General features: G+C 38.3%; 2 protein-coding genes, 4 long non-coding RNA genes and 1 pseudogene across 6 annotated transcripts; 2 read left to right on the plus strand and 5 right to left on the minus strand.

The window, feature by feature from the left end:
* The first annotated feature begins 849 nt into the window (after nt 1-849).
* On the plus strand, nt 850-2,312 carry LOC113691305 (protein LURP-one-related 6). Its single transcript, XM_027209405.2, has 3 exons — nt 850-1,352; nt 1,612-1,857; nt 1,977-2,312. Exons 1-3 carry the CDS (start codon nt 1,113-1,115, stop codon nt 2,118-2,120), a joined length of 630 nt encoding a protein of 209 aa, XP_027065206.2. The 5' UTR covers nt 850-1,112; the 3' UTR covers nt 2,121-2,312.
* Nucleotides 2,313-4,691: 2,379 nt separating this feature from the next.
* On the plus strand, nt 4,692-5,512 carry LOC113691596 (uncharacterized). The gene is made up of 2 exons (XR_011816899.1): nt 4,692-5,077; nt 5,170-5,512. It is a non-coding gene; the product is annotated as an uncharacterized lncRNA (long non-coding RNA).
* A 793-nt stretch (nt 5,513-6,305) lies between these two features.
* LOC140009215 (uncharacterized) lies at nt 6,306-7,178 on the minus strand. The gene is made up of 2 exons (XR_011816570.1): nt 6,707-7,178; nt 6,306-6,587 (listed from the first exon to the last, which is right to left on the minus strand). It is a non-coding gene; the product is annotated as an uncharacterized lncRNA (long non-coding RNA).
* A 559-nt stretch (nt 7,179-7,737) lies between these two features.
* On the minus strand, nt 7,738-8,610 carry LOC140009222 (uncharacterized). Its single transcript, XR_011816576.1, has 2 exons — nt 8,139-8,610; nt 7,738-8,019 (listed from the first exon to the last, which is right to left on the minus strand). It is a non-coding gene; the product is annotated as an uncharacterized lncRNA (long non-coding RNA).
* Nucleotides 8,611-9,169: 559 nt separating this feature from the next.
* On the minus strand, nt 9,170-10,042 carry LOC140009217 (uncharacterized). Its single transcript, XR_011816572.1, has 2 exons — nt 9,571-10,042; nt 9,170-9,451 (listed from the first exon to the last, which is right to left on the minus strand). It is a non-coding gene; the product is annotated as an uncharacterized lncRNA (long non-coding RNA).
* Nucleotides 10,043-10,136: 94 nt separating this feature from the next.
* LOC140009719 (taxane 13-alpha-hydroxylase-like) lies at nt 10,137-14,086 on the minus strand (annotated as a pseudogene).
* Nucleotides 14,087-14,642: 556 nt separating this feature from the next.
* On the minus strand, nt 14,643-17,455 carry LOC113692878 (cation/calcium exchanger 4). Its single transcript, XM_027211482.2, has 2 exons — nt 17,012-17,455; nt 14,643-16,801 (listed from the first exon to the last, which is right to left on the minus strand). The coding sequence occupies exons 1-2, from the start codon at nt 17,160-17,162 to the stop codon at nt 14,838-14,840; spliced, it is 2,115 nt and encodes a 704-aa protein (XP_027067283.2). The 5' UTR covers nt 17,163-17,455; the 3' UTR covers nt 14,643-14,837.
* Nucleotides 17,456-19,042: the final 1,587 nt, after the last annotated feature.

Here is a 19,042-nt window from a genome sequence, read left to right on the forward strand (position 1 = left end):
GCTCCAAAATATTCTTCTCGCAACAGAAAATTGACAGAGAATCACAAGCATTGGAGGGAGTTGTGGGTGGCAAGGTACGAGGGATTGTAAGTAAGAGATTTTGGATTAAACACCTTCGACTAATTAATTTTTTTTTAAATTTATTTTATTTTATTGATATGAAAAAGAAAATAAAAACTAGGAGAGGACCAAACTTAACCTCCAATACACAAGCTTGTCATTTTACAATCACATTCTTCTTCGATCTCCTGAATCATCAAAATCTTCAGCAATATGCTAGCACGAGGCTAGGTAACCATCTAAACCGTAATTGTTGATAGCACAAACGTGGTCTTGAAATCATTAGCATACAAGTATGATCAGGTACTATAACTTTCAAGCATTTTAAACTGTCTATAACTTTTAATGCATTTTTAAGCGAAGTACTAGAACTCTCAAATCTCGAAGTATTCCCAAATAATTTAACTTTTCCCAAGGTAAGAAATAATTAATAGTGAGAGCGGACCTGTAGTCCTAAACATCAATTGAAGAAGCGCTTGGTGGAAGCAAGATGACAATAAGTCCAACCCTATGTTAAGAAATTCTTAAATGCCTATAAAGTTATACCAACAGGAGAGACTTCGTTGCCACAAATATTCTCGAAAAGTCTTGGGCAGCCAAACTTCAAAAAAGTTAACATAGACTTTGTAATATGATACGACTGAAGCCAAAAGAATTTACTCTCAAATTTAAGACTTGAATTCTGGACCTTAGAGAAAAAGAAAAGAAAAGAAGAAACAAGTTTGAAAAACCTATTAGTAAGCCATGTATAGTTTAGGCGACGTAATTACTCATGTGCTTTTTTATATTGGCCACCGGGGACGTATAAGATAAGCCATACTCATTTCCAGATGTATCTTACACTCAAACAAGATTCTTGCATTATATATGCTACTATGGTATGTGCATGTATAACACTATAATTGGTCAATCAATACCTGCTGCCAAACTTTTGATCTTTGAAATACCAGCCTATACGCCTTTATTGCGGGTTATAAATGATGATTGCTGTCTTGATTCATTGGAAGCAATTTCGCTAAAACATTGCGCTTACCGTTACTTGGATACAGGAAATGATGACTGGTAATTCGATCAGCAAAGTGCCTGTAGTGAGTAAACAATACTGTTCAGGTTCTGAGATAGTTCTTTACGTACGAAGGAGGCCACATGTGGTGAATGGAGGCGGCTTTGTGGTCGTAGATGGCAATCAAAAGATTGTTTTCAGGGTTGATGGTTGTGGGATTCTTGGAAGGAAGGAGGAGCTGGTTGTAAGGGCTGGCGATGGTAGTGAATTGCTGCTCGTAAGGAGAAAGGTACTCATCTCCATCTCTTGCTTGAGCTTTACAGTTTATCTATCAAAAAGCTTTTGTGGTCATATAGAATTATACCAAGATGAATAGTTTCTGAACTCGAGGACCGTGGAGGATTGAAGCTTTAGCTTCATAACTCTGTGTGGTCACGTCCGACAATCAATCGTCCCAAGCGATTGTGGCTAAAACCACAAATGCTAAGTCCCTTTCCAAGTATTTTACTCTCACTTGCAATGTAGCGTAATTACTGATCTTTTTCCAGGGAGGAGTTATGGAAGCACTAAGCCTTTGCAGAAGATGGAGGGGATATGCACACGACTTGGAAGGATCTCAGAAGCCAATTTTCTGCTTGAGAGAACCCTCCAATTCATGTCTGTGGATGAAAAATCCCATAACAATATCCGTTACATCAAACGAGTATACAGGTTTCAGGGATTTTGAGATCAGAGGTGACTTTACCAACAGGAATTGCAGCATAGTTGACTCCAGCGGCAGGATCGCAGCACAGGTTCTTCATACCGGCTACTTTATTTTTGAGATGAACCTGTTGTATATCATATCTGAATCTGATTCAACCTAAACGTTACAAATTATAGCGCTCCTTTTTTGGTTCTTGTGTATGAGCAGGTAGGAATGTGTAAGGAGGTGGAGGTAGTAATGGCAAGCAGGGATCTGTATAATGTGGTGGTGAAGCCTGGAATTGATCAGGCCTTTGTTTTCGGAGTCATTGCTATCCTGGACTACATATACGATGGCTCCACCAGATGCTGAAGCCCGAAGCAGATCAAACCAAGAAAAATATGTCTTGCTTCATTTGTCAATGTCATCAGACATGACAAAATTACATTTGCAGTTGCGAAGGAGTCCTACATATAATTGTTTGGTTCTTATTTTATTGCTAATTGGTGTTACTATATGTTAAATTTGAATTATTATTCATACAGAAAAACACGTTCTACTTTATCAGTTTTTTGTACTTGAATCTTCTTGCTACGCAACTGCTGGTTGGGCGATTAGATTGACACTTCATACCTTTTAGTAGGTTGCGAATATAACTTTTTTCACCTTCCAGATTCTCTTTCAATTCCCACCATACATTGCTCCTGAATCCAGAGATTATTTTGAGCAAGAACCACCAAAAGTAAATCCTTTCTTCAGTCAAAGATTATGAACCGGAAAAAGCAAAAAGAATCCTCTGACCTTACGCCATTAAGCATTCATGCATGAAAGTATTATTCGGTTCGAACAAATTTTGACCAATGCTATGAGTTTTTTTTTTTTTTTTTTAAAAATTAAATCCACGGGAATGAAGGGTGGCGTAACAATCATTTTCTCCTGTACCGTGCCTTGTACGTAAATTATAGTTCTATTTGTTGTTTTTTTTCCCCTTCCGAAAATTGGGTTTTCTTTCCTTTCAATTAGTAATAAAAATTGGAATCTTGGGATAATGAATAATAATTAGCGAGTGCTCTCAGCTTTAGCAATATTTTCTATTAGTAATATTCAAGCAAACCAGATAAATACTTATAGAGGTTAAAGAAATTCACCCATGGAATGGTCCAACAAGTGGGGCACAAAAAATGGAAAAAAAAAATCACAACAATACTGGAATTGATATAAATTAGTATAAACAAAAAGTTACTATTCTCATTAATCAATTCAGATACAATCATAAGAACATACAAAAATTCACCACCTCTCGCCCTTTGTTTTTGCCTATGTTTGCTTTCGTCGCGAGTAATTTTTGCTACCTTTATTGCTCTCTTCCCCTCTTGTCCTCCCTCTTCATCTTTCCAAATGTGGTTTGGTAATTTCTTTTTTTCCCCCCCTTTTTTTTTATTTTTTGCTTTTCAGTGTTCTCAAATTGATTGTTGGTGATAAGATTAGGTATTATTGGAGATGAAGAATTAAGAGATATAGGTTTTGGCATAGAAGAATGTTGGGATGCCTTGAAACAGGTCTTCGACCTATGGCGATTCGACTATGTTGCGTTTCTCTGAGCTGTTCGGGTCTTGGTTTTGGACCTATTTTTGGGTCCAGTCCGTTTGGTTGTTTGGTTGTATATATATACACCTTATATTCATTTTGTAAACAATTCTGATTCGTTCCAAAACCCTAATAAAATCTGATTCTCCCAAAATTGTTCTAGTGTTCTTGTTTGTTCTCTTGTTTTGTTGCATCTGTTATAACAAAGAAGGTTGCAAATTGGGATGTTGTGAAAAATAATGACAATTTTGGAATGTATACATTGGTGCTCGATGGGAATTTGGCTTCGAGCAAAGTATCAATTAAATTCCCGAGTGGGGGGTTTGATGGGATCAGAAATTCCGGACTATAGGAATTCCTCGTGGTTGGGAATTTTGGATTGCTTGAATTAGTGGAATTGCATGGAATTTGAGGTAAAGCTGGTAGTTGATAGTGGCTAGGAAGTAAAGATTGGACATGGGAGATGGAAGTGAAGAAAGATAGAACATGATGCAAAAATCACGAAAGACCTTTCCAATTTGCCTCCTAACTTCACTAGTGCATCGGCACATCTGTTGGCTTCGCGACATACATGCCGGAGCTTAACTTGCCGGAGCTGCGAGAGCAGGGATCTGGAATCCATGAGAATAGGATGTAAGGAGTGATTTGGATCCTCTGTCAAACACTAAACTATGTCGTATGGAGCCTAAAAGCGGATGACGTGCCCTTTCTTCTTCTTTTTTTTTTTCACTAATATTCCCCTTTTCGATCTCTTCGCTCCACGATTAGTTTGGAGTAATTCATCATTCCAAAAATATGAAGTTTAACTTCTTTCCACTTTATCTGTGCACCATATGGTATGGTATTCCTTACGTACCATACAACCGAATTTTACAAACTCATGTATTGAGTTTCCTCCCAAAGAAAAGGAAAAAAAAATTACTACTGAACTGAAAACAACTCAACATTACATAGAATATTTGATAACTTGTCTGGCTCAGATTTCTTGCACACCAGAAGCAAATAATTTCTTGACATGTTTCGCCTGCCGCACCAGCCATAGACCATAACCCAGAAGTCAAGCAATAGACATGATTGGTCTAGCCTGGTGTGAATTCCACAGATCCAACCTCAGGAAGTTCTATATAGTTGCTAGTGGGAATTCCACAGAATTAAAGATTCGTTACATCTAAAGACCAAGACCATGTCAAACTGTCGTTGTTTTTTTTCTTTTGGACCTTGGGTGTGAATGTGGAAAATTAGCGCCATGGAATTAAAATGGAAGACCCAATCAGCATGCTTTCTCCGGTGTGCACTTGTTCTCTGTCTCCTTCATTAGCCTATAAATATACACATTGGACATAATGAATCACACGAGCAACAAGAAGCATAAATTACAAGTAATACAGCCAGCATATCGATCACTTGACAACAACTGACGATGGCATCAAGAATAATGGGATTAATCTTGGTGGTACTCGTGCTAGGAAATTGGCGTAGTAGTTCTGGCATAGGAGGCGCCAATGCTCAGTTGAGTCCCAGTGAATGCAACCAAGAAAGAAGGCTTATTGAAAATTCATGCAGGCCGGTTGCTTTTGGTGCACAACCCTCGGCCGGTTGCTGCCAGCTGGTTAGGGCGGCTCACGTCGAATGCGTGTGTCCTTATGTGACTCCCAAATTGGCAGCCTTAGTTGGGGTACAACGTATGATCAAACTGGTCCGAGGTTGTGGGAGGCCTGTCCCTCCAAACTTCAGATGTGGCAGTAAGCTCTCTCTCTCTATCCATATCATTCCTTACAAAGCTTAATTCTCTCTTCTTGTTTCTATGAACTTATATGATTCCTTCTATACGCAGGTATCACCACTCCACCATGAAAAATGGCCAAATTGATCGCTTTATATTTACGTTAGAAGATGAATGAACGAATAATAAGGAGGGATATGATGCAGTATGCATGCACCTCCGTGCTTTCGGATTTGTTGTCCCGCAGTACGTGTAACAAATCCATGCATGTTCTAATAAAGAAGAGGGATGTTATAAATCTGTACTTCGTATAATTAGGTGTGAATTTATTATGGTGTAGTAGGGATTTAGCCTAATTACACAAAAATGTTGTCAAATACTAATAATAGTAGGCTTTCAATATGTTTTTGCCTCGATATATTTGATTTTTCACGCTTATAATTTGTGTTCCTAATTTAGATCCTCCACGGTCTATATGACTAGCTAATTAATGCTGGTTCTGGTACTTCATGCTTCTTGGTCGTCGTTTCAACATGCACAAAATAAGAAAAGGTTAACACTTGACAGGCTTCAATGGTCCAGAATGATGAATTAATACTGCTACATGAAGCTATGAATCGTTTCAACTAAATACTTAAAAACTGGGAATGCATCCATTGTAGTAAAAACTAGAAGGATGCATACGAATTGATGGATCGGGTGATGATCATGGGTATCGGTTGTTGATAATTTCCTGGGTTGAAGCTTGATTGGGAGGCCCATTGCAGGGTAAGGCATGCCTTCACGAATAATCACTGGTAATTTGTTACCATATGATGGAAGATCAATAATACCTCAACCCGAGCAAACTCTGTCGCAGGGGCAAACCCGTGAACCTGCTACGAAGGAATATGGGGGGATTCCAGTTTCACACGAATTCTCAAACCGGGACGGATCAAACTTATTTGGATCCTTAAATATATTCTCGTCCATGTGTGACCCAGGAGCTGACCAAAGTACCTGTAAAAGTCAACATTTAGGTTTAAACCCCATTATCCACAACGTTGAACCTTTCCTCAAGGCAGTATAGTTAAGGTTCAGTTTCTTGACAAGGGATAGATCGAGTCTACTAAACTGCTCATAACATACCAGTTCTTTATAGGAAACTGGCAGGTTTTGTTAAAAATGTGATTTAAGTTTACTTAACGGGTGATTTTCACGTGACCAGTTCCGTTAAAAATTGGCTAAATTGCCGTTTGAGGATGACATTGGTCAAAAATTATTAATTCAGACATTAAATGTGTGGTGCCCAAAAGTTGAGGGACGAAATGTGTCCTTACCTCAAAGTTTGGGGATGAAAACCGGCATTTTCCCTATAACAAAGCCACCAAACTCTGTATCCCTCTGGGCAAGTCTGAATGTGCCAAGAACAGGAGGGATCAACCTCAGCACCTCTTGTGCAACTCTCCATGTGTACTTCATGCTTTGTATTACGCTCCATGTAATTTGTCCTCCGTTTTCGTTTATTAGCTTGATAGCTTCAATTTGCTCTGTGACATTTTCAAAAACAACAATCTAGATAAATAGGATAACCTATTACGCCATCTAAGTAAGATCATCCTTATCTTCAGCCTTCTCCAATTTTTGGGTTGTACCAGAAATTTATTACCTTGAAGCACCTTGTTGAGAATATCAGCATCTCTGGCAAATTGCCTGATGCATAAGGTTATGAGCGTTGCCGTTGTGTCGTGGCTGGCAATCACCAGGGATATGATGTTGTCGAAAATTTCATCATCCGATAAATTTCACTTAGAAATTTTGAGATTACATCATCTTGAAAGTCCAAATTCCCAGCTTCCATTTTCTGCCTCTTTATTTCAATCAGATGCGAAAAGTATCTACAAATTCTTGCTCGAGCTTTCAAAGCTTTTGCAAAGCTGGTCCCTGGAATATTGAAGGGAATGGACCATGCTCCAACGAGGACCGTGGTATAATCTTCCAAGAACTGGTCTAGTTCATTACCTCCCGGAAGCCCAAAAAGCTGAGTACAAGTAACCTTGAAAAGCAATTTTCTTCATTAAAGGAACCGCGCATTTGGAGTCTTTATCACTTAGCTCCTGCAGCGATTGCATCTTTAGTTAATCGAAACCAACAAATTAGAATGTAGAAATGCAAGAAAATAAGCCCCGAAGCCATAGCCAGGGGCAAGAAAATAAGGCATGCCTTCACGAATAATCACTGGTAATTTGTTACCATATGATGGATGATCAATAATACCTCAACCCGAGCAAACTCTGTCGCTGGGGCAAACCCGTGAACCTGCTCCGAAGGCTACGAAGGAATATGGGGGGATTCCAGTTTCACACGAATTCTCAAACCGCGACGGATCAAACTTATTTGGATCCTTAAATATATTCTCGTCCATGTGTGACCCAGGAGCTGACCAAAGTACCTGTAAAAGTCAACATTTAGGTTTAAACCCCATTATCCACAACGTTGAACCTTTCCTCAAGGCAGTATAGTTAAGGTTCAGTTTCTTGACAAGGGATAGATCGAGTCTACTAAACTGCTCATAACATACCAGTTCTTTATAGGAAACTGGCAGGTTTTGTTAAAAATGTGATTTAAGTTTACTTAACGGGTGATTTTCACGTGACCAGTTCCGTTAAAAATTGGCTAAATTGCCGTTTGAGGATGACATTGGTCAAAAATTATTAATTCAGACATTAAATGTGTGGTGCCCAAAAGTTGAGGGACGAAATGTGTCCTTACCTCAAAGTTTGGGGATGAAAACCGGCATTTTCCCTATAACAAAGCCACCAAACTCTGTATCCCTCTGGGCAAGTCTGAATGTGCCAAGAACAGGAGGGATCAACCTCAGCACCTCTTGTGCAACTCTCCATGTGTACTTCATGCTTTGTATTACGCTCCATGTAATTTGTCCTCCGTTTTCGTTTATTAGCTTGATAGCTTCAATTTGCTCTGTGACATTTTCAAAAACAACAATCTAGATAAATAGGATAACCTATTACGCCATCTAAGTAAGATCATCATTATCTTCAGCCTTCTCCAATTTTTGGGTTGTACCAGAAATTTATTACCTTGAAGCACCTTGTTGAGAATATCAGCATCTCTGGCAAATTGCCTGATGCATAAGGTTATGAGCGTTGCCGTTGTGTCGTGGCTGGCAATCACCAGGGATATGATGTTGTCGAAAATTTCATCATCCGATAAATTTCACTTAGAAATTTTGAGATTACATCATCTTGAAAGTCCAAATTCCCAGCTTCCATTTTCTGCCTCTTTATTTCAATCAGATGCGAAAAGTATCTACAAATTCTTGCTCGAGCTTTCAAAGCTTTTGCAAAGCTGGTCCCTGGAATATTGAAGGGAATGGACCATGCTCCAACGAGGACCGTGGTATAATCTTCCAAGAACTGGTCTAGTTCATTACCTCCCGGAAGCCCAAAAAGCTGAGTACAAGTAACCTTGAAAAGCAATTTTCTTCATTAAAGGAACCGCGCATTTGGAGTCTTTATCACTTAGCTCCTGCAGCGATTGCATCTTTAGTTAATCGAAACCAACAAATTAGAATGTAGAAATGCAAGAAAATAAGCCCCGAAGCCATAGCCAGGGGCAAGAAAATAAGGCATGCCTTCACGAATAATCACTGGTAATTTGTTACCATATGATGGATGATCAATAATACCTCAACCCGAGCAAACTCTGTCGCTGGGGCAAACCCGTGAACCTGCTCCGAAGGCTACGAAGGAATATGGGGGGATTCCAGTTTCACACGAATTCTCAAACCGCGACGGATCAAACTTATTTGGATCCTTAAATATATTCTCGTCCATGTGTGACCCAGGAGCTGACCAAAGTACCTGTAAAAGTCAACATTTAGGTTTAAACCCCATTATCCACAACGTTGAACCTTTCCTCAAGGCAGTATAGTTAAGGTTCAGTTTCTTGACAAGGGATAGATCGAGTCTACTAAACTGCTCATAACATACCAGTTCTTTATAGGAAACTGGCAGGTTTTGTTAAAAATGTGATTTAAGTTTACTTAACGGGTGATTTTCACGTGACCAGTTCCGTTAAAAATTGGCTAAATTGCCGTTTGAGGATGACATTGGTCAAAAATTATTAATTCAGACATTAAATGTGTGGTGCCCAAAAGTTGAGGGACGAAATGTGTCCTTACCTCAAAGTTTGGGGATGAAAACCGGCATTTTCCCTATAACAAAGCCACCAAACTCTGTATCCCTCTGGGCAAGTCTGAATGTGCCAAGAACAGGAGGGATCAACCTCAGCACCTCTTGTGCAACTCTCCATGTGTACTTCATGCTTTGTATTACGCTCCATGTAATTTGTCCTCCGTTTTCGTTTATTAGCTTGATAGCTTCAATTTGCTCTGTGACATTTTCAAAAACAACAATCTAGATAAATAGGATAACCTATTACGCCATCTAAGTAAGATCATCCTTATCTTCAGCCTTCTCCAATTTTTGGGTTGTACCAGAAATTTATTACCTTGAAGCACCTTGTTGAGAATATCAGCATCTCTGGCAAATTGCCTGATGCATAAGGTTATGAGCGTTGCCGTTGTGTCGTGGCTGGCAATCACCAGGGATATGATGTTGTCGAAAATTTCATCATCCGATAAATTTCACTTAGAAATTTTGAGATTACATCATCTTGAAAGTCCAAATTCCCAGCTTCCATTTTCTGCCTCTTTATTTCAATCAGATGCGAAAAGTATCTACAAATTCTTGCTCGAGCTTTCAAAGCTTTTGCAAAGCTGGTCCCTGGAATATTGAAGGGAATGGACCATGCTCCAACGAGGACCGTGGTATAATCTTCCAAGAACTGGTCTAGTTCATTACCTCCCGGAAGCCCAAAAAGCTGAGTACAAGTAACCTTGAAAAGCAATTTTCTTCATTAAAGGAACCGCGCATTTGGAGTCTTTATCACTTAGCTCCTGCAGCGATTGCATCTTTAGTTAATCGAAACCAACAAATTAGAATGTAGAAATGCAAGAAAATAAGCCCCGAAGCCATAGCCAGGGGCAAGAAAATAAGGCATGCCTTCACGAATAATCACTGGTAATTTGTTACCATATGATGGATGATCAATAATACCTCAACCCGAGCAAACTCTGTCGCTGGGGCAAACCCGTGAACCTGCTCCGAAGGCTACGAAGGAATATGGGGGGATTCCAGTTTCACACGAATTCTCAAACCGCGACGGATCAAACTTATTTGGATCCTTAAATATATTCTCGTCCATGTGTGACCCAGGAGCTGACCAAAGTACCTGTAAAAGTCAACATTTAGGTTTAAACCCCATTATCCACAACGTTGAACCTTTCCTCAAGGCAGTATAGTTAAGGTTCAGTTTCTTGACAACGGATAGATCGAGTCTACTAAACTTTTGTCATTTTATTAGCAAGCCAAAGAAAATCAGAGGCGCTTGGATTGGAGGGGGGTGGGATACAACATTGGCGTGTTATAATGATAATTTAGAAGGGACAATTGTTAGCATATTAAATTGAAGTGTGTAATACAAGTGGTACATTTTTTTTTATGTAACGAAACACCCTTAACCCATTCTTGTTGGTTGAGTAAAAAAAAAATTTTGTTTTCATAAATGAGAATTCTTGAATTCAGAACTTTTTAATTATAATATCTCCTATCTTATCATCCAACTCAATCCTTTTTCGGTTAAGTAAAAGTTGTGTAGGCTATACCTGCCATCCTTTTGGTATAACAAAGGGGAAAATGCCAGATTTCATCCCCAAATTTTGGGGTAAGGACACATTTGTCCCTCAACTTTTGGGCACGACACATTTGATGTCTGAATTAATAATTTTTTACCAATGCCATTCTCAAACGGCAATTTAGTCAATTTTTAACGGAACTGGTCACGTGAAAATCACATGACCGTTAAGTAAACTTAAATCACATTTTTAACAAAACCCGCCAGTTTCCCATAAAGAGTTGGTATGTTATGGGCAATTTATTTTTTTTTTAACTTTCACATATTTAATTTATGTTAAATACAAAACATACTAGTTTTCCTTTGGGCGCTATTTAACCAATTTTTTCTATAAAGAACTGGTATATTTCCCATAAAGAGTTGGTACAAAATATACTACAAAACCTACCAGTTTCCCATAAAGAGCTGGTATGTTATGGGCAATTTATTATTATTTTTTAACTTTCACATATTTAATTTATGTTAAATACAAAACATACTAGTTTTCCTTTGGGAGATATTTAACCAATTTTTCCTATAAAGAGCTGGTATGTTTCCCATAAAGAGTTGATACAAAACATACTACAAAACCTGCTAGTTTCCCATAAAGAGCTGGTATGTTATGGGCAATTTATTATTTTTTTTAACTTTCACATATTTAATTTATGTTAAATACAAAACATACTAATTTTCTTTTGGGCGCTATTTAACCAATTTTTCCTATAAAGAGCTGGTATGTTTCCCATAATGAGTTGGTACAAAACATACTACAAAACCTACCAGTTTCCCATAAAGAGCTGATATGTTATGGGCAATTTATTATTTTTTTTTAACTTTCACATATTTAATTTATGTTAAATACAAAACATACTAGTTTTCCTTTGGGAGTTATTTAACCAATTTTTCCTATAAAGAACTGGTATGTTTCCCATAAAGACTTGGTACAAAACATACTACAAAACCTGCCAGTTTCCCATAAAGAACTGGTATGTTATGGGCAATTTATTATTTTTTTTAACTTTCACATATTTAATGTATGTTAAATACAAAACATACTAGTTTTCCTTTGGGCACTATTTAACCAAATTTTCCTATAAAGAGCTGGTATGTTTCCCATAAAGAGTTGGTACAAAACATACTACAAAACCTGCCAGTTTTCCATAAAGAGCTGGTATGTTATGTCAATTTATTATTTTTTTTAACTTTCACATATTTAATTTATGTTAAATACAAAACATACTAGTTCAATAGGTAAAAATATGTTATGAATAACTCAAAGTTTATACTTTTAATAGTTCAATGGGTAAAAATATGTTATGAATAATTGAAGGGCCAAATTTTTACTATTCAAATAGTTTAATGGCTGCTCAAATAATTTGCTCTTATATAAATAGTAAAAGTATGCAAAGTATATGTAATTTTTAAATTTTGAGGGGAGCTTTTTGTAACTATTAAAAATCTCAAGGGATGTTTGTGAAATTATCCCTTTTCATTTTCATGCTGATTATTTCTTTTCTTGCCTATTTTTCATTTTATCCTTAGTTTTAGCTTTTTTCCCCCCTTACGTACGGGACGCAAGTGTTTATTGATGGATGCTTAGTCAAAATTCCCAAAAGTTGATTGATTGCATGCAGGAAACTGGCATGTTTTGTTAAAAATGTGATTTAAGTTTACTTAACGGGTGATTTTCACGTGACCAGTTCCGTTAAAAATTGGCTAAATTGCCGTTTGAGGATGACATTGGTCAAAAATTATTAATTCAGACATTAAATGTGTGGTGCCCAAAAGTTGAGGGACGAAATGTGTCCTTACCTCAAAGTTTGGGGATGAAAACCGGCATTTTCCCTATAACAAAGCCACCAAACTCTGTATCCCTCTGGGCAAGTCTGAATGTGCCAAGAACAGGAGGGATCAACCTCAGCACCTCTTGTGCAACTCTCCATGTGTACTTCATGCTTTGTATTACGCTCCATGTAATTTGTCCTCCGTTTTCGTTTATTAGCTTGATAGCTTCAATTTGCTCTGTGACATTTTCAAAAACAACAATCTAGATAAATAGGATAACCTATTACGCCATCTAAGTAAGATCATCCTTATCTTCAGCCTTCTCCAATTTTTGGGTTGTACCAGAAATTTATTACCTTGAAGCACCTTGTTGAGAATATCAGCATCTCTGGCAAATTGCCTGATGCATAAGGTTATGAGCGTTGCCGTTGTGTCGTGGCTGGCAATCACCAGGGATATGATGTTGTCGAAAATTTCATCATCCGATAAATTTCACTTAGAAATTTTGAGATTACATCATCTTGAAAGTCCAAATTCCCAGCTTCCATTTTCTGCCTCTTTATTTCAATCAGATGCGAAAAGTATCTACAAATTCTTGCTCGAGCTTTCAAAGCTTTTGCAAAGCTGGTCCCTGGAATATTGAAGGGAATGGACCATGCTCCAACGAGGACCGTGGTATAATCTTCCAAGAACTGGTCTAGTTCATTACCTCCCGGAAGCCCAAAAAGCTGAGTACAAGTAACCTTGAAAAGCAATTTTCTTCATTAAAGGAACCGCGCATTTGGAGTCTTTATCACTTAGCTCCTGCAGCGATTGCATCTTTAGTTAATCGAAACCAACAAATTAGAATGTAGAAATGCAAGAAAATAAGCCCCGAAGCCATAGCCAGGGGCAAGTTATATAGAGCTCAGGTTCAAATGCCAGCACCAATGCTGTCAATGTGATCTGACATTCTGATTATAACCCCATTTTCAGGGTTGAACGTATCAGTTAGATGGAGGCATCTGCCTGCCTCCAACGGTTTGAGAATTCTCTATTTTATTGACAGAGTTAATTGTCTTATCTGTATTCTAAAAGTAGCATCATTCATCCCTCGTAGAGAATTAGAAGTTATAAAATTGCCTTTCAACTGTAAATGTATACGAGTGCTCTGAGGTCTTGGCACCAATGATTGAGGTCTTGAATACTGGCCCATACTTGTCTTCACGCTCCTGAACCCATTCATGGACCTTGTCTTTCTTTAGTGCTCTGAGATAGTCAGATGGTCTCTCCGATGAGAGGGAAACCAAGTCTCCCTGGAGGGACCTTTTTTCTTGGAATTTGATAGAATGCATATCAAGTAGTAACCTCCAGAAACGGCTAGTATGGTTGCTAAAACGAGAACCATATACGAGAGTCTTGATCCAATGCGTTCTCTGGGGTTTTCCGGGATTTCCATTTCCTTGAAGAATTGATCGGAAAGATGATGAAAAACATCAAAAGCCAACAACTTATCGTCATAATGCATGCTAGAGGTGGTTACATCAAAGTTTTACTTTGAAATAAAAGTCAGTCATGGAGGAAGCGGCCGAGTTCACTAATGCCAAGATGACGAAAACAAATACTCCAGCCAGAACCTGAAGGTGTGACTGGTTAACAAGAAACCTGATAATCCACCGTATTTTCAGTTTGGTTCATTTTTACATACTCCCAAAGTTAAAATATTCCTCCAATAAGCCAAATATACAATCAAAACTTGATCACATTCAAATATCAAAACCTGGACCAAATCGGCACATAATTGAGTCGCAACTTGCGCGTGATAAAAGTGCAAACAAAAGGCACGAACCCAATCTCTTGCTGCTATTCAGAAAGGGAAGAAAAAAAAACAAGAGATAGAATCGTCTAAAACAATTTGTCACTAAAGTCTAAAATATCAGTCACTCAGTTGGATATGGACAAATTCACAAGCTATATGGGCGGCAGAAAAGATGACTAAAGCATCTTCCAATCGTTGCCGGCGAGCCATTCACTAAGAGACAATGCAAAAAATCAACATCCAATCAAGGTTCAGTCTTGATGTATACTTGTTGTCAAGAAATAACTAGTCATTATATTTCCAACCGTTTGTAGGCGGCTGTAAGGAGAATGTACATTTCCCAAGCAAAGGGAGCATTTACACTAATAACAGTCCACAATCAGGGACATCGCCTAAACTATCACCTATTGGCCTGGTCAAGATTCATGAGTCACCACTACCAGGTCAGACCTCATTCTGCTCATCCACTCATCGATTCATCATTCAGCGCTAAACTGGCTCTGAATGATAGAAAGACCAAGTAGATGACCATGAGGCCCATTCCTAACAGTTTGGTCGGACGCATATTGTTCCATGGCAACACAGCTAGAGACCAAACAAGTCCTAAGACAACAAAACCCAATGTAAAATACAAGCTAGAATCCCTGGGAACAACGTATGATGAAGGTCTGTCGGACCAGGCTCCAAGGAGCAAAGAGATACCCAGGCCAGCAAGGGTATTGAACATAGGTCCTGCATAAGATCCTGACATAGCAATCTGCACCCCATCACCACCATTCATCGCCATTGCAACATTCGACATTAAATCACCCATCGAATTACCCCATGCCATTACGGTTAATGCAAGCAAAGACGGTTGGATTCCAAATATGACACCAAATGCTACTAGTAGGGCAACAAGCTCATTCGCAACAATGTAAAACCAGATGATACTCATAAGAAAGCCTCCCAAAACCCATGGAAGGACAAACCTTTGAGGTGGATGATCTGCTTTGGTGTATACAAATGCAAGCACTCCAAGTGTACCACCAACTACAGCACCAACGAGATACACAGTAGCTTTGGCAAGAAAACTGACATCATCTCGAGTATTCCAAAGGAAGGCCAAGAGCAGAGGTGCCAAAAAGGCACTGGCAACAGCATAACCCTTTGACCATCTCTCCTCATCAACTATGGGAATTGTTGACCGTCTTGGGATTGTCAAGGGTAATTCCAGCCACGAGCAAAGTTTAGAACAGGAGAAAGATGATTGATCACCAGCCGTGTCCTCTTCATTCCAACCCCACAAGAATTTTGGGCTATCTGTACCACTAACCTTTATTACTTCATTTGAATAAATGGCTACATTCGAAGCCCACATCCAATGGGGCAGCTTATCTTGAAGACTAGTCCCTGCTTCAGCAGAATCTGACTGAAGGAGAGGAGTCTGTACAGACTCACTTTCTACAGCTTCATTAGCTAGCCTATTTCCGCTAACAGGTAACAATAACGATTCCGCTGAATTCGGCTTGCAGCTCCACGGATGCTTCTTAATTACCTCACTTGCAGCAACAAAAAGAGCATAAACAACATAGATTGAGACAAATCCAATTGCCCCCCCTACAGTGACATCACCAACGATCAGAATAACGAGTAAAGCACCAAGGGCAACAAGAAAGAAACACACGTCCCGTATAAAACATTTCTTATCAATCCTCACGTTTCGCTCTGAAACGCATAAGGAGACAGTTCCCACAACAACACAGACCACAAAAACGGCCCCGCCAAGCACACTATTCAATCCCACCTCACCAGAATCACGGCCTACAAAAGCAGCAATACTAGAAAATACATCAGGAGCCCCATTACCCAATGGAAGCAGAGTCACCCCTGCAACCGTGGGCGGCAACTTCAACAAGTTTGAGAGCTTTTCAAGACTACAACAGAAGTAATCTGCGGCAGTATTTCCCAATAAATAGAACAAAACTACCAACCAAATTCCCAAAATGACGGACCCCAAAGCGCTAAACTTCTGACAGACACAGTAAAAGAACAGGATATAATTGAAAAATCCCCCTGAATTGCATTGTGGGTTGGCTCTCAAGTATTCGCATTTGGTCCCGTAACCGGTGTGGTTATACAATCCTGAGCATATAAGAGAAGGACTCTTGTTTGTAGTAAGAACGCCGTTCTCAACACTATTCTCTTGAGTTTTCCGTCGGATGACCTCAATCCCACTAGCCTTATCTTCAAAATCATGACTTTTGGAAATCCAAATATGGGAAAGTATGGGACTAGACTTATCAGAGAATGGACTTTGAAGAATTTCTCGACGATGGGCTAATAAGAAAAGCAAGACCAAGAAACTCATCACATTGAAACTTCCACGAAATTTCGTGGGTTTACAAAAACTAAACCACGTCAAAATGTTCATATTCTTCAACTCTGATCCACCACCCAAAAAAAAAATATATCACAAAAAGACAAAAGAAAAGGGTTAAAACTCAACAATTGATTATTTACAAGCATACAAGCCAGGCGTCGCTGTAATGCAATCAAACAGTATAGAAATCTACAACTCACAAATTGAGGGATTGAGCTGAACAATTCAACTGTACCCAAAAAAAAAAAAACTATTAAATGAAGAGTTTGTACCTGGGAGAGGTGAAGGTGAAGAAGTGGAAGTATCTGGGTAGTTTTTTTTTTTTTTTTTTTGCCTTTTTCTTGGATGAAATGGGAATGGAGATGAAGAAATTGAAGAGGGTTTTTCGCTATTATTAATTATATATTGACTGAACGAATGCATGCGTGGATTGATCTGAATATGATTAGTAGAATATGGGAAAGAAGATGAGGGGCGAGTGGGGGCAGCGCGTAGAGACGCGGGAGACTCGGTGTTGGCGGTAGTGGCTGTCTGGCTGACGCGTCGGCAAAAGGACGGCAAATTTGGAGGGCACTGGTCTTTGTTTGCTTTCTGGGGACCTCCCTGTCACTGGTCAGCCGTCACAACTAGAGATTGAGATGAGTTTTCAGTTCACACTTCACACTTCACACTTGACTTGGGGGAAGCTGCTGCCCAATCCTAATCCTGGGCGAATATTGTGGATGAAATAATTGGACGCTGAGAGTGAAAGTGAACTACTTTTCTTTCGAATTTGTTTTGTTGTTTAGCGTATTTCTTATCCTTCTAATTTGCTTGACTTGCTAATCTACTGCCGCTCCATATTTGGTTAGACTTTCGTTTTTCTCGTTTGTGTTTTTACCCTTCTGATTTGGTTGACTCGTTAATCGACCGACTTTCAACATACCTACAGACTACTACTTCAGGTGTGAGTGTGACGTGAAAAAATTGAGCGAGTAAAACTGTAAAGCTTTTCGACGGCAAAGAGGAATAGTCAAATCAAGGACATCGGAATTACTTGAGTAAAAATATATGATTTTCATGCATTTATGTTTTCCCATTTGTAAGATTAGGACGAATTATATATGTATCATCCACATCCTGACAATTAATCTTTTTTAACTGCCTTTTGCTTCTCTAACTTAAACATCTTTTTTTTCTCCTAAATTCTTTCAACTAGGCAATTCTTTTAGCTGCCTTTTTGTCAATTCTTAATCGCTAAGATATGCTATCAATTCGTAATCGTGAAGATATGTCTTCTCTTTTTTCTCCTTCTTTTTGTTTTTCTAAAGTCCACAAACTTGGCATGATTCAATTCGTAATCGCAAAGATATGCCTTCTTTTTTTCATTTTCCCCCCTAGACTCCCAAACTAGCCATGCCTCGAATTCTTAATAGCCAATATATGCTATCCATAATTCCAAGTAAACCAAACAAAATTTTATTAATTTGAGATAGATTAAGAATCCGGGCATGATTATCTATGCTCCACATCTTACCTTTGCTAGTTTGGTTAAATCCACAACAGTCAATTCAATGTGTACAAAAATGTGATTGAATTTTTACTCTCAACATTTTCATCTGAACAAAAATCATTTGCTCCTTTTGCACCGTACTCGCTGAATTTTTCGTTGTTATTTTAGATGGATTACAAATACAATCTCCCAACTAATTCAAGATACGTAGAGGGATTTCAAATTCTTTGTTAAACCCCTTAATCTAAAGGCAACATAAATTTATTCTTGGGTAGGCCATACCTTTAAGCCTTTTAACTATCCAAAAAAATATTAAATTTAGATTGAAAAAAAAAAAAAAAAACACTGTAACATATAAAGAAAACTAGTGATTTATGAGAATCTAAAATAATGTGAAATACTCAAACAAGAACTCCTCGAGAATCTAACAACAGCCAAAAGTTTGTCTCCATAAGTACTATACGGTTTTAGAGAGCAGGGCAAAGGAGTACCGTTAATGGGAGGGCAATAAGCATAATATCCTCCATCTTTACTCTAATTTTGTGAAGGAAATATTCGTTGACACCTTTTCTCGCACACCAAAGCTTTTAGTTGTGGTTTAAAAGTAAGATGACTTATAGGTACTTCATCTTCATACCTAAGTACTTGTTGATAATAACTTTATTTACATTCAAAAATTATTCCTCAAAGTTCAAGTAGAAGAACTAAATTTTTTTTTTTTAAAAAAATAACGTTCAAATAGAAGAAAATGAGTTCTTTAAAGTTGTTCTTTTCGACTGACTTTCAACTTCAACTTTATTATTTAAAAAAA

This window comes from Coffea arabica, chromosome 6e (genome assembly GCF_036785885.1).
Source record: "Coffea arabica cultivar ET-39 chromosome 6e, Coffea Arabica ET-39 HiFi, whole genome shotgun sequence".
NCBI lineage: Eukaryota > Viridiplantae > Streptophyta > Magnoliopsida > Gentianales > Rubiaceae > Coffea > Coffea arabica.

Coding starts and splice junctions, on each gene's coding strand:
- LOC113691305 (XM_027209405.2), top strand. CDS start 1,113: ATGATGACTGGTAATTCGATCAGCAAAGTGCCTGTAGTGAGTAAACAA. Junction 1,353..1,611: donor TGCTGCTCGTAAGGAGAAAG/GTACTCATCTCC, acceptor ATCTTTTTCCAG/GGAGGAGTTATGGAAGCACT. Junction 1,858..1,976: donor GCGGCAGGATCGCAGCACAG/GTTCTTCATACC, acceptor GTGTATGAGCAG/GTAGGAATGTGTAAGGAGGT.
- LOC113692878 (XM_027211482.2), bottom strand. CDS start 17,162: ATGCATTCGTTCAGTCAATATATAATTAATAATAGCGAAAAACCCTCT. Junction 16,802..17,011: donor TTCACCTTCACCTCTCCCAG/GTACAAACTCTT, acceptor GTGGTGGATCAG/AGTTGAAGAATATGAACATT.